General features: G+C 36.1%; 1 protein-coding gene across 1 annotated transcript; it reads right to left on the reverse strand.

The window, feature by feature from the left end:
• Nucleotides 1–3,137: 3,137 nt before the first annotated feature.
• On the reverse strand, nucleotides 3,138–9,467 carry LOC105215121 (centrosomal protein of 131 kDa). Its single transcript, XM_011188895.3, has 14 exons — nucleotides 9,265–9,467; nucleotides 8,889–9,194; nucleotides 8,568–8,827; nucleotides 6,966–8,497; nucleotides 6,781–6,907; nucleotides 6,573–6,710; nucleotides 6,263–6,500; nucleotides 6,021–6,203; nucleotides 5,748–5,965; nucleotides 5,458–5,683; nucleotides 5,191–5,402; nucleotides 4,957–5,128; nucleotides 3,760–3,881; nucleotides 3,138–3,640 (listed from the first exon to the last, which is right to left on the reverse strand). Exons 1-14 carry the CDS (start codon nucleotides 9,289–9,291, stop codon nucleotides 3,508–3,510), a joined length of 3,894 nt encoding a protein of 1,297 aa, XP_011187197.2. The 5' UTR covers nucleotides 9,292–9,467; the 3' UTR covers nucleotides 3,138–3,507.
• Nucleotides 9,468–15,046: the final 5,579 nt, after the last annotated feature.

Genomic DNA, 15,046 nt, shown 5'->3' on the forward strand with positions numbered 1-15,046 from the left:
TCAATAAAATCGATGGCGTGTTTTTGCAATATATTATATAAACTTAAAATCTAAATAATTATAAAACAATTAATTTTAATTTTTTTTTTCGTCTTACTGAATTATGCAATTTTTTTTAAATTTTCAATTAATTTTTAGTTATTTTTTTATTTTAAAATTTTTTTAATTTTTTACAATAACTAATGTGATTATTTTTTAAGTTTCATGAATTTATAATAGAATTTTTTTAAGTATTAAATATATTAATTAATAAAAAATTTGAAAAGTGTTTATTTACATATATTCTTCTTTAAATAATTTTTAAATGCAAAAACTTTAAATTTCAATTTCAGTTTAATTTAATTTTGGTCTTTATTTTATTTTATTTTTTTTTATAAATTCAGTTTAATAATTTCAAATAATAAAATACATAAAATCTAATTTCAAATATTTTTCATCATAAATATCCATTGATTTTCTATAAAAAAAAAAAACGAGTGTAAAAAAAAATATTAAAATGTGTCTCCAGATTCCTCAGTCTCCACCCAACACCAGCAACCAACAGCCACATTCATCAGTCAGCAACAATGTTGCAAACAACATGTTGACAAGCGACAAACTCGCAGCCACACGCATACACTCTCACGCATACCAAACGAATTGAGCAACAGGTTTGCGCCATTGTGGAAGGCAACTTGTTGTTGCTCAAATGCGGCGCAATTGTGAGTCATGCAAAGGCAAAACAAAAATCGCAAAGCAAGAATATTAGAATTACAAATGAGCAGCTATAGAAGTTGAAGAAGAAGAAGAAGAAGCAGCCACACCACATGAAGGTGCATATTGAGTACACTGAGTGTATGGATGTTGCTTATAAAAATAGCAACAATCGAAAAGTAGCCTAACGCCAGTGGCATTTCAACTTTGTTGTTGGCGCAGTAAAAATATTTTAAATGATATTACGCGATGCGCATACTTTATTTTATACTGGCACATACAGGCAGACATACATTTGTACATATGTGTATGCATAGCTTTGTTATATATGTATGTATATTCCCTGTAGGAAAATTCGTCTGAAGAATTTAAAATTCTCTTAGAGAACCACAGTCAACATATTATGTTTTGAGCTTATGTTAGATTTTTTAATCATAGCAAGTGGCAACCCTTCTTAATAAAAAAATCCCAAAAAACCTAAAAACCTAAAATTATTTAGTTAAACGCTCGTTTTAGTGCATTTAATCGATTTATAAATTTTTCAATACCTGGCAACCTCATCAAAATATTAGCTTATTATTCATTAATTTTATCTTTTCTTTTAAATTGAATAAGGTGGCAAGCCTGCCAAAAAATGTTTTTAACAGAAAACTGTCTGAATTCTTCAACTTTATACAAATATTGTAGCTCCTTTTATCAATTTTGATTTTATAAAAAATTCAAACAGGTGGCAACATTGTACAATATTTTTTGCTTTAAATCATTCAAGCATTGATTTCACACAACAATTCAAAAATTAATAAACAAGTCCGTGCAGCGTTCGCTATTATGAAGTGTGACGATTTTTTGTTGCGCAACACATTTTCGTTGCAGCCGACCTGCGTATGCTTTCTACCGTGCCTAAAGCAGTTTAGTTTTTTTCCGCATTCATTTTACTATTGCTAGATAAATAAAAAATATCAATTTTGCATTTTTAAAATTTTCGAACAGGTGGCAACATCATAATTTTTTTTGTTTTAAATCATCTGAGAAGTTATAACAAACAAAAACTAAAATAATTAAACAATACCAATCAGCGTTCACTATTAAAAAGTGTGACGATTTTTTGTTACGTAACGCGTTTTCGTTGCAGTCAATATACATATTTTTTAAAAGCAATTTCACTTCATTTCAAATAACAATTGCAAGATAAAACTCTACATATTTCCTACAGACACCTTCGACTTATTTTCCATATGCGCCTTGTAGTATCTAGTCTAGTTGATTTGTGTATATTTGCGCAAGGCAATAATGAAATATGTTGGTTTACATCAATTTCAATATCCTCGTAGTAAATACGGCGCCAATAGTTAATACATAGTTTCACAGCGGATATATTAACACTGTTTACACTCTCACATAGATACATACGTATATATTGTATGTATTGTATATATAGTTGTATGTATAATTTTTCAAGGCAGCAAAATGAAACATTCTTGTAAACAGTTACATTTAATATGGCAATACTAGCTTAACTCAACAGCAGAGAAAGTGTTTGGCGCGTAGTTTAATTTTCAACCCTCTTTATTTCGAACAACAAAGTTTAACCTAGAAACAAATTGTGAAAACCTTAAAGGCCAACAACTCACCCTTATCCCTAGGGATTTGGGGTTTATGTGTGTGTGTGCTTCTTGTTTTCAGAAGTAATTTTATTGCGTAGCTAAAAATTGAAAAACAAATAATTTCTTTAATGGCGTTAAGCATTACAACTCAAATAGAGTGTGATTGGAAATGCTTCGGTGGTGGTTAGAAAGTAATGGCATATAGTATGCGGTGAAGATGTTGTGACACTGAATAATAGAAAGATATTTCGTCTTTGTTGAGTGAAAGCTCTTTCAGTATTTTATTATAAAATTTTTAGAAATTGTATTTTGAAATCGCTGTCTCTTCTTTAAATCATCAAAAAAATATAAATAAAAGCTTTATTCTTCCATACATATGTATTTTGCAAATAACTGTACCTTCACCAGCTGCATATGTTTTGCACAGCACTGTGACTGTCCCATAGTCGTGTATTCACTCCCTTATCTATTAGAAAATGTAAATAAAATAGCATCGACTAATGCTAAACGCCACAAGTGTAGACTACACTGCAACCTTAACCTACTTTTAGGCGCATCAAATGTATTTCAAGCAACGCTGTGTGTAATTCGAAGAAATGTGTGTTTAGAAATGTTATGTGATATTAAAAACAAAAATGTTATTATGAAAAAATTAAATTAATAATAATTATGTTGCATCTTATACAAAAATCTTTGTCTTTTATTGGAAAATGGCATATAATAATTATAATTAAAAAACCTGGTAGGTGTATATTTTTGTTTCTGAAATATTTATTAATAAAAATTACCACATATTCGCATAAAAATTATAATAAATGCATTCTCTTCGAGGTCATTGCAAAAAAAAAATCAAATTCGAGTTAACTGGATAGATTACAATACGTTGTTGTAATTAAAAGTATGTTAAGTAGTAAGGAACATTTAGCAGAATTAATTAATTTAATTTAATTCACTATATAATTAACCAGTGTATTCAAAATTACATAAAGTTAAACAATTAAAAAAAAAAAAATTGTAAAATAATTGAAAAGTTAATATTAGTAAGAAATTTTGATACCTTTCATTGATAATTTTTAATTTCACTTCTATATAAAATCTCTCTTCGTTTCCTTTTCACACATTTAATAACACTCAATTACTTCAGTAAGCTGCCGTTGGTTTGTATATAATAAATTTCCATAAAAATCCTCCCGCTTACACTTGTACGCCCTTACTTCACACAATAATCTTTGCGTTGTTGTCTGATGACCGCCTCCAGCTTGAGACAACGTTCACGCAGACTGCCATTTTCTTTCTGCATCAAATCAATGGTGGCATCCTTCTTTTCGATCGCTTGTTGTACCCTTTAATTTACAAGATGAAGTATTTAATTTTTAATATAATATTTTTTTAATATAATATAATAAAATATAAAAAAATTTATATAATAAAAGAGTTTTTAGAACTAAAACCGATCACTAACCTCTTGTGTATCTTTTGAATTTCGTTATCGCGCTCCGATTTGATCACCGCGACTTCACTTTGTATTTCATTGCGTAAATTATCACGAAGTTGATCACGATCGGCTAAGAAGTCGTTGCACATCTGGGGAATAAAAAAAAAAAATATATATTCAAAAATAGAATAACTAAACTTCAATTGATGAATAAGAGGGTCTTGACGACTGTAAAGGTGGACATTGAACAGTCGATAGTCATCAATGCCATATTTTTAATATCAAATTGGCAGCAGTCAAACTCTCTCCACACATACATTAACTCATTGTGAGCCAAAGTACCGTCTATCGCATGCTAAAAGTCGACTTTTTTCCGAGAGATCTGAGTAATCTAAAACATCTCTTTTCTAGAATTCAAATTATGTTACCACTAGAACAATGAATGAGTCGATTCAGACCTAATATTAGTAGTATAAGTCTTCGAAAGAAGATCCTTATCCCCAAAATATTATGCTATTGGCTCCTTATACTTGCAGCATTGTCACTGGCAGTCCAAATAAACATTTGTAATATTTATCCAGTTACACGGTCCTGCCAGATGTCTAATCTCATCGGCCTTAAAAATCTACATTTATGACATTAAGGGTACTTCGGGGCAAGAAATAGAGAAGAATCCAAATAAATGCTGCAAAACCCGGATCAACCCAAAGTGATATATTATAAGATAGTCGCAGGAATAAACCCAAGTCCAGCAGATTCTTTGAGGTTATGGATCTAAGCACCTCCAAACTGAATTTAATTATAATGCAAGTAATTGAACTGTTCTTATGATAGAAATAATCTGAATACTCCGATTATACCTTCAAAAGCTTATTGAATGGATTGTCAAGAATTGACCCAGTCATGACTTTCCAAACCAGAATGGTAGTAAAACCATAGGCTTCATTATGTTCGTTTGATACTCATGGCGATCAAAGTTTCGAATATAAAATAGAGCTTTCAAGGAATGGAGGCGAAAAATCATCATACTACGTTGCGAAGTATTACCTAGCAAGCAAGCAAGTTACAGGTTGCAGAGACGGACGGATGGACAGACAGGCATCCGGATTTAAACTCCACTCGTCACCCTGAACTTTTTGGTATATATGTATAACTCTATATCTAACTCGCTTAGATTTACCTAGCCGCTTGCCACTATACCATTTCCAGAAATCTCTTACTCACCTTCTTACTATGTTCCAACTCCATTTTCAACTGCTTGATCTCCGCTTCGGAGTTCCGCACCTTCGCATCGGCCTCCGCTAAAGAACTGCGTGTATCTGTGAATTTCTCACGCAGCGAACGTTCGGCATTCTCAACCAACTGCAAATCCTTTTCATACTTCTCCTTCAAACGGCTATACAAAAGTAAAGGAAAATTATATTTTGTTTTAAGTTATTAATTGTTTCTTGTATTCACTTCAATTTGGCCTCATGCTCATCGGCATGCTTGAGTGCCTCCGCATCCATACGACTGACAATAGCATCGATTTGCCGATCACGTTCGGCACGATAATGTTGCCTAATGGTATTCTCCTTCTCAACTTGTGACACCTTGCATTCGTTCTCATAGTCCCGCTTCCAAAGCTCGAAATCGGCTTCGTACTGTTTCTCAATAGTGTTGATGCGATTCTAATGGTAGATATCTTAATGAGACTGTTTATTACAATTGAAAAATCACACAAACCTGATACTTCTCTTCCTGTTTGAACATTTTCTCCTGCAACTCGGCGACCGTTTGCTCTAACTCAAGCTCCTTCTCGCGTTGTAGCTCCTGTCTACGCGCCTGGAAGTCGGCATCTTTCATCTTTAGCTCGTTCTGTAGGCGTGTACGTTCGGCATTGAAGTCTTCTACGAGCTTTTGACGCTGCTCATCGAAACATTTGCGCTCCTCTTCTAGCTGGCGCTCGAATCTGTAGAAAGTGATAGTACTAGCAATTAGCAAATGTAAAATATAGACTGACTCAAGTAGTTCACCTTTCGCGTATTGCTAGGCGTTCCTTCTCAATAATTGATTCACGATCTTGTGCACAGGACTCGCGTATTGAATTCTCAATCTGTTCGTGTTTGAGGCGCGCCTCTTCAAGCGCATCCAATAATTGCTGTTGATGTGCCTGCTTGAGCTCGGTCGTTACACGTTGATGATTACAAGTCATCTTATTAATCTCAGCCTCTAAACCTTTCACGGTGAGTTCCTATAAGAGTATATAAGCTAGAGTTCCGAAGTTGTATATCATTACTATGCTATACCTTAATCTTCTTCGTATTCTCGCGTACCCAACGCTCACGTCTGATCTTCTCGCCCGCCAATGTTGTTTCCTTGACGCGCGCAACCTCTGTTTCTAACTTGTGTTCCCAAGCTTGATTTTGGCTCTCCAAGCGACGCGTCAGTGCAGCGACTTTCTCACAAAGTGAGCCCTTGTCTTTGAGTAACTGAGTTTGAAGAAAATAAAATTAGTAAAGCGCTCGTAATTATTTATTCCACATCGCACCTGCTCTATGAAGCCCTGATGTCGCTTTACAATCGCCTCGTAATGTTTCTTCTGTTCGCGCAAGCGATTTGCAGAATTCGCTTTCTCAGTACGTATACCCTTTTGTTTCTCCGTACGCACTTTCATCACATGTTCTTTGGAGAGATAAACAGCATTGGCGAGTTCGTTGGCGCGCAAACTCAAAGCGATAACGCGACGTGCGAGCTGATGATTGGGCAGCATGAGTAGATCGGCTAGTCTGTAGCAAAAATTAGAGAAAAGTTGTATAAAACAAGAGAGTCTTACGTCTTATGCAGTTTCTATGACTTACTTCGGTACATCTTCGGCTATATCGGGTTCCACAACGAATTCAATTTCGGAACGATTAGACTCAGGTATGGAGCGACGCGTCTCCAGCAAAGTGCGATCACAGCTATCTTCGACAGTATCTAAGTAGCTGAGTATGTCTCTAAAAAACATGGAAACATATTATAGTTAACTGTCTCAGATGAGCGTCTCTAATGTTTGACAAAACTCACTTGTATTTATCCGGCGATTTGCTTGTCTCAGCAGTCTTCTCCCCACTTGACGCAGGCAAAGTCACCATGTCCGGTGTTGTGTTGAGCTTCAACTCCAACTCATTAGCTGCTCGCTCTGCATAATTATCTACAAGAAAGTGCGGACTTACACTACTTCTAAAAACTATTAAACCGAAATTGCTCACCCTTCTTCTTGTCTTCATCAATCTCCTTAATCACCGAAACGATCTCGTCATATGTGGATTCACCATCAGACTTGGTAGACCCTTGCGATGCGCTGTCCGCATGCTCATCTAAAATGTCTTCTCTGTGCCCGTCTTCTTCCAATTCACCACCTGTAAACTTCTCGAAGTCGGCGTCTAAAGATTTGTGTTTCGAAAGTGTTTTACGCTGATTCATGCTTTCGCCATGCATGGACATCCAGCTATCGACTTTGTCAATATTGAATTCGGTCAAATTGGAGTCTTCACGTAAGCTGCTGAAGCTAGTCGCTTTCTTCAACTTGGCATTACCATTAATTTTACTATTCGTTGCTTGATTCTTCGGCGCTGTTGTTGTCGATTTGTTTCCGCTGTTTTGAACTTGCTTCTCACCGGAATTCGGACGATTGTTCTCCTTCTTCTTGATAATCAGTGGCGTGGTGGCTGCAACTTTTAAATAATTATTGATGACAGTATCACTGGGCGTATATGTAGCCTGTGACTTGAAATTATTCTCCAAATTATTGTCCATCTTGTTGAACTCATTGGCAGTGGTACCAACTAGATTCTTTTTGGCGCCAGTTTTTAAATTTGTCGACGGTTTTGCTTCGGACAAATTATTCGGTTTGTCTGAGTAAACATTAGATTTGGTTGGTGACACATACTTATCCAAGTACGCGGGCATTTCGAGTGTATTATTCGAGTTGTCATAGCCACCAAACTTGGTTTTATCTTCTTCGAGTATCTGTTTAACCACCGAATTCTCCAGCTGATCACCGACCACACTTTTGTAGTCACGTATTACCTGCAATTCCTCTGGGACTGTATTTTTCTTTTGCAGCTCATTCTTTAGCGTAAAATCAATTTTATCATCAATATCTGTTAGACTCGAACGTCGCAACATACGATCCGCGCTCAATTTGCAAGTCGGCGAATCACAAGTACACTTGCTCTCTGCACCAATGTCCTGTGTGCTACTAGCTGTCGACGAACTGCGTGTACTACACGAACAATTCTCCGATGGACATTTCGGATACTCATAGGTTTCGGCGAGTATACCTTCACCGTCAGCAGGCGCGCCGAAATGCACAGACTTCTTGGCACCAGCCGAGGTGGAGAGCTCACCACACGTTAAGGTTGGCGCGGCGAATTCGGGTTTGCTACTGAAGCTGACTGCAGCAGGCAGTGTGACAGGTCCTGGTTCCGAAATGGAAGCATTGTTTGGAGAATTTTTAGTAGTTGCTGAAAATTCATGTGGCTGTTGCATATCGTTTTCGCAGTCGCTAAGACTCGGTTCTGGTTCGTATTGCAAACCCGCATTGGGCTTAGAGAAGGACACACGTCCCGGAAGATCGGGTTTGGCTTGCTTTTGCAGCATTGACGTATGTGTTGTTATAGTATTTGTATTCCAATAGTCTGTGGTACGTAGCGAAGATGTGGATGCTGTGGAACCGGCCGACTTTTCACGCGAAAAACTCGAAACCGAATTGCCGCTCGATAGGCGCGACGTTGAGGCGCTGTGAAAGTATACAAGAAACTTGGTAAAGGCTGGAAGAGACTGATAGAAGTATATTTTACTAATCCTACCTCATTGTAAATCTATTATTCTCTATACCGCCTTTGTGCGTTTTCCGGTAGCAACCGCTCTCTGCGCTACCGTTACGTGTAATTTCCGTGCTAGTTCGCTTATTGTAATCCAAATATGCCGGTGTCTGTTTCCTGGCGCTGCTCTCTTCAGATTGTGTTTCTGGTGAGGAGACACTACCGCGACACAACCAGGAACGCTTTATGGGTTCGTCGAGCAACAATTTCAACAAACTCGATGAAGAAATAGACTGGTAGCGCCGCTGAAATACACACACGTATATCCTTTCTCGTAAAGATTATGCAATTCTGCAGAGAACTTACGGTTTTGTTCAATTTATCGGGCACGTACTCGCCACCACGTCCGTGGTATTGACCACAACTGCCAGCGGAAATGCGTCCAACACCACCAACAGCACCAATGCAGGCACCAGCGCCAAACTGACTGAGCTCAGCCGATTGTGGACGATTGAGAAATGGTGAGGAGCGACTGCGTTTCGTGAAGAATTGTGCCGAACGCGGTCGAGCGCGTGTGTTGTAGTTATTAGGATTGTTGCCGCTTGGCGGTTGATATAAGTTCGTTTGAGAGCTATATTTGGGACGAGGTTTCTGACGTTCAACTAGATTAATCTGTGTGTGAAAGGAGAGAGTTTAATTTTAATTACTCATTTTAGAAGTTTTCAGCAGTCTTCAAACTCACCTGCGACCCACGCAGGCATAAGTCCATACTACAGAGTCCAAGCACATGCAGAAATTATTGTTTTTCTTTTTTAATTAACAAAAATTTAGACCGACCGGCTCTTTTAAATATTTTTAATGACAATAAAATCCGAAAATTATTTTTTTTAGTTTTGGAATTTTTAAATGTCAGCCTTTGACGTTAGCACACATCTTTCTAACTTGACTACTACAACCTAACTGTTTGCGTTAGTGGCAGGTGTCCTGCGCTTTGTTTTGGCCAAACTTTGAGTTGGCTAGTTACAGGCTGAAGTTTGTTTTGGTGACTCGCCTTGTCAACCCCCGGCCAGTGTAAGTGAGAGTCCTACCACCGTTAGTAGTTCGACGCTTTGTTATTGTTTGGTAATATTGATTAAACGCGATGCACGTGTTGGTCTCAGCTGGTCAACGTAAATATGGTTAGCATGCATGTTTCTTTTTTTGTTTATAGCAACCCCCGTAGATCCGGTCACGCATACGTATCAAGTAAACCTACCCCATTCGTATTTGCAGTGCAGTGCTCCAATAAGAAGTATTTTATTTGGTGTTAGACCTTTAATAATTACTTTTACAGATGCGATTTTATTTGTAAGTTAATAAATAATAACCTTATTATTAAACAAGAGAGAAAGGGATAAGTTCGGGTGTAACCGAACATTTTATACTCTCCCAATTTATTTACGTAATTTTATCAAAATAACATCCATTATATATACATATGTTGGCTGCAATAATTCCTGCACTGATTTCATGCATTTTCACCACCAAGTTACATTATATCCAACACTATACGATCACTTAATTTTTTGCTAAGATATCTCACATTTTAACTGATATTTAGTATTAAGTCTCCCGGAAGTTTGAAAATATGAAATAGATAGGTAGCTAGGGGAAGTTATGATCCGAATTCATCCATTTTCGGCACAGAGACACATAATGAGAAGAAAAATATTCACTATGAATTTCTTTAAAATATCTGAGAGATTTATCGAATTTTTCGGCATAAAATTAACCACAAGCAATTTGGTCCTCATGTTTGATATCTGGGGCCCTGATAAGTTATAGTCCGCTTAAAATGGATGATGTCACACAATAACCGCTATATTTTTTCAAATTAATTTTTGCAATCCTGCAAGATGGACGCAGTAGGCGTGGTTGTTAACCGAGTTCTCCCATCGCTAACAGGCCACAACTTCACTCTTTCACTTATTTTCATACTCTCACAACGAAAGTTGCTAAGAGTGTATTATAGTTTTGTACACATAACGGTTGGTTGTAAGTCATAAAACTAAACGAGTTAGATATAGTTATATATATCAAAATGATCAGGGTGACGAGTAAATTTCAAATCCGAATGTCTGTCTGTCTGTCCGTCTGTCCATCCGTGCAAGCTGTAACTTGAGTAAAAATTTAGATATCTTGATGATTGATGGGCGTAATCGGACCAGTTCCACGCCCACAAAATGGCAATAAACGAAAACATATAAAGAGCTATAACTAAGCCATAAATTGAGCTATTGAAATAAAATTTGGTATGAAGGATCGCACATATTTGGATGTAATTTCTTTGGGGAAGTCTGCGTGGCCCCGCCCTCAAATCGGTTATTTTTATATATCTCGCAAACCAATGAAGCTATATAAACCAAACTTTCTGCAGTCGGTTCTCTTACGTACCCCACTACACACCATGAAAATAGTTGAAATCGGATAATAACCACGCCCACCTCCAATACAAAGGATATGTTGAAAATTACTAAAAGTGGGTTAACTCACTAAAGAAAAACGTCAGAAACACTAAATTTCACATAAGAAATGGCAGTTGGAAGCTGCACTCAGATTTTTTTACAAAATGGAAAATGGGCGTGGCGTCACACACTTATGGGTCAAAAGCCATATCTCAGGATCTACTCGACCGATTTCATTGAAATTCGGTATATAATATTTTCTTGAAACCCTGACAACACGGATGAAAAATCGGCGAAATCGGTTCACAAGCACGCCAACTTCCCATATAACTCAATTCTGAATTCCATCTGATTCGTTCACTTTACAATATATACAGAAGGAACCGATGAAGATAGCGGAATAAAACTTTACACAAATACAATAATACGGATATATACATGAAGAACTCAGTGCCTAAGGGCAATATTTCACCTAAAATATCGGCAAATCTTTCAGATATTTTAATTTAATTCAGAGGAAATTGGTTTCTCCTAACTGAGTGTCTCTGTTCCAAAAATTATTAAAATCGGATCAGAACTTCCCCTAGCTCCCATATACCTAATTATGTGCGGACTTTATTCCGCATATATTGGTTAATATGTGAGATATCTTAGCAGAATTAAATGAGCACATAGTCTTGTATATAGTGTAGCTTGGTGGGGAAAATTTGTGAAATCGGTTTTGGAATTACATCAGCCCTCATATACCATATGTGATGATTTTCCTTATTCTATTGGACTTTATGCCGCATATATAGGTCTAAGTATAAAATGTTCGGTCTTAGCCTTTCCTTACTTGTTTTACTCCCATTTATAGAAATTCCGCCTTTAATATAGCATCCTCTGAGGACTCATAGAGGTTTATATAATTATACTTTACAAAAATTGGAAAGAGATTCATTAAGAGTGTAAAATTAAATTTTATTTCTGAGACTCTTACTTATTAGATTACAATAAATTATTATCTTCATATGTTTAAAAACTTTATCACACAGGAGTTAATTGCTCAATTAACCGGTCTTTGCTCGATTAAAGCGTATAACAGCTGATCGTTAATAGTTAGTAGGCGACTTTACGAAAGGCAAAAACTGGTATACCTATTATAAACTTAATGTACTAAATTTATTTGTCTGTGCGAAAGGGCTATAAGAAACTGTTCGATGTCTATTTTGATGTCATATCATTCTGTACTACCCTTTAGAACAGCATAAACTAGAAAATCTTCTTAATTATTTATCCATCCAGGATGAATATATCGATATGCTGAAGTTATGAAGTCATGCAAGTTTTCAATCTTTGTAATTGATTTGCAGTACATTGCATTATCTCGAGAGTGAGCTTTGGCCGCACCCTCTTTTCACAGTGCTTTCACATGATTAAGAGTATTTTATGTGTTCATTCGTAACAGCTTCTTTGGGAAATGCACATGTATACTGCCTAGGGTTCTCTCATAAAAACGATATTACAAGGAAACCAGAAAATATATTTTCTATTCCTCTAATAAAATAAAACTGTAGATATTTGTTAGGCTTAATGATGGGTCTTCAATGATAAATAAGATAACAACCAAGTTTACCACAAGACTGTGCATTTTATTTTATATTATAAATATGATATATTCGCCATTTTCCCTTTAAAAACATATAATTCCTAACTATATGCCAGCTACCGTTCATAAATTATCGAAGTCTTCATATTATCAGTTATAAGCTTGCTGCAAATTAGTCATATGAGATAATTGTACCTTGAACAAAACACATTTCCGATAGTTTGGATTAAAAAATTGTTAAGTGGCATTAGCAAGATACTGTTATCTTAATTGGCGGCGCATCAAACTAGCGTGAATTGTGCATACGAACATTATGAGGTAAAAAACACTTACCTTCACTAAAGAAAAAAAGAGGAAAAAAACAAAAAAAAAAATTGAAAACATTCAAAACAGTTGATGATCAATCAAAAAGTAAACGAAAACTTCAATAGCAAAAGGTATCAACGCTGAAATGGCAACAATGCAATAAATATGTATGTATGTTAAGAAAATAAAATAAATCAGCAAACTTTAACGGTATGATAAATACATGAATACAGATGTAGTTTATTTTTTCTAAGCACAATGGCTGTTATAAAATTAAATATAAAAATGTATGTATGTATGTGTAGCTGGGTGCAAAAGAAATATTATCTAACCTCGAACAATTGAAATTCGCCGATACGGCCAGCGTCAAATAGTAACGGTGCTATACGGGAAATACAAAAATATAAACTATAAATGTATATATATATTTAAGTATATATGTATGTTCAACAAGTATATATGTATACAACATGTTGCGGTTTTTAATTGTATTTATTAAGTGCCGAAAATTGAGTGTGGCTGATTAGCTGTCAAATGGCAATGTGACTAGTGCAAGAAATTTGAAATTATGACAAACAAAAGAAAACAGAATTAATTAGAAACCACAAAGTATTTTTAAATTAGTTAGAAGTAGTAGCCGATAAAGAATAAGAACTCTGTGGTGAGCATAGTAATCCAAAAAAAAAACCACGCAACCCATAGTGTATACAAAAACAACTCTATGCGAGCATAACATTCCAGTTGACAAACACAACGACGATGTTTATGTCAAATTAATTTGCGAATAAGTACTTATAAAGCAACTTACTTACAAACATCCATATTTTTTATTTGTACGAAAGAACCATATTTTATATGAAAATATAATTTAGGGCACATCCGCTTGTGGTTTGGATAGTGAGGTCTAGAAGCATTTAACGGCTATGAACCACAGGATGTTCATAAAACCCTCCATTTAACCGCTTCCGCCCTTACTTGTATACGTACTAGGGTTAGGTATCGGTAAACCCAAGCATGCGATGTGTGGGAAGAGGCGCCGTCTTGTTGAAACCAAATGTCGCTGAGATCACAAGCTTCAATTTCAGACATCGAAGAATCCTAGTCGCAGCGAACTACGCCGAATCGACTCTGCACGGCCATCGTGTACACTCTCAGCTACGGCTGCTATATTTTCTTCATTGCGTGCAGGACGTGGTATATAATATTGTCCAACAATGAATGCTGGGTCTCAAGATGGGTGATGGTGTTGCGAATAGTACGCTCAGTAGGCCGATTATGTTGACCATAAATTGAATCTTTACAGAACGTGAATTTTCGTAATAAAGTTGAACAATTTGTAAACGTTGTTCAGGCGTAAGTCTTTCGTGTACCTATACTTGATATTGCCCTGATATTGATAATGACTTCTAAGGCTTTAAATAAATTAGTTTTCGCATATTTCGGCAAAACCAATAATGCATACGAGTTATTTCCTAGAGGCTTTTTTTAATAAATAAATTACTTTGACACAGATACTCTCAACAACAAATCAATTGTATGCCATATGAAGGTGCCAAGAGATATTGAGAGATTTAGCATGTCAGTAATGTTTGTGGCTGGTGATGAAAAATATATCCCATTTTAAACCTATACAACCACCCAAATCAACAGTAAAGCCGAATATCCATGATACCAAAGTAATGTTTTGTATTTTGTCGTGGTGATGTAGTATGAGCTTCTCAAACCGGTTGAAACAATTCATGAAAAACGATGTTAACAACATTTAGACACGAGGCAATAATTTTCCAACACGACAATGTGCGATCATATGTTGCAAGACCGGTTAAAAAGTAGTTTCCCTATAACCCAGTCTTTGCCTTCCTAGCTTACTTCCTAGCCTTCTGACTAGCATTTGTTCCGGTCGTTACAGAACGCCGCCATGGAAATAATTTTCAAATCAGAACAACTTATGAAAAATTTACTTGATTCAGTCAGTTCTTTTGGAATGGAAACCATAAATTGCCAGTAAGACGGGAAAATATTATAGCTTCAGATGGACATGTTAAGCGGCGTCATTGGGCCAAACTTCTTCCGTGATGATCAAGACCGTCAAGTTACTGTGAATGGGAATCGCTACCGCTCAATGATAACCAAATATTTGTGGCCCGAATTGGATGATATGGATATGAACAATATGTGGTTCCAAC

The sequence above is a fragment of the Zeugodacus cucurbitae genome, chromosome 6 (genome assembly GCF_028554725.1).
Source record: "Zeugodacus cucurbitae isolate PBARC_wt_2022May chromosome 6, idZeuCucr1.2, whole genome shotgun sequence".
NCBI lineage: Eukaryota > Metazoa > Arthropoda > Insecta > Diptera > Tephritidae > Zeugodacus > Zeugodacus cucurbitae.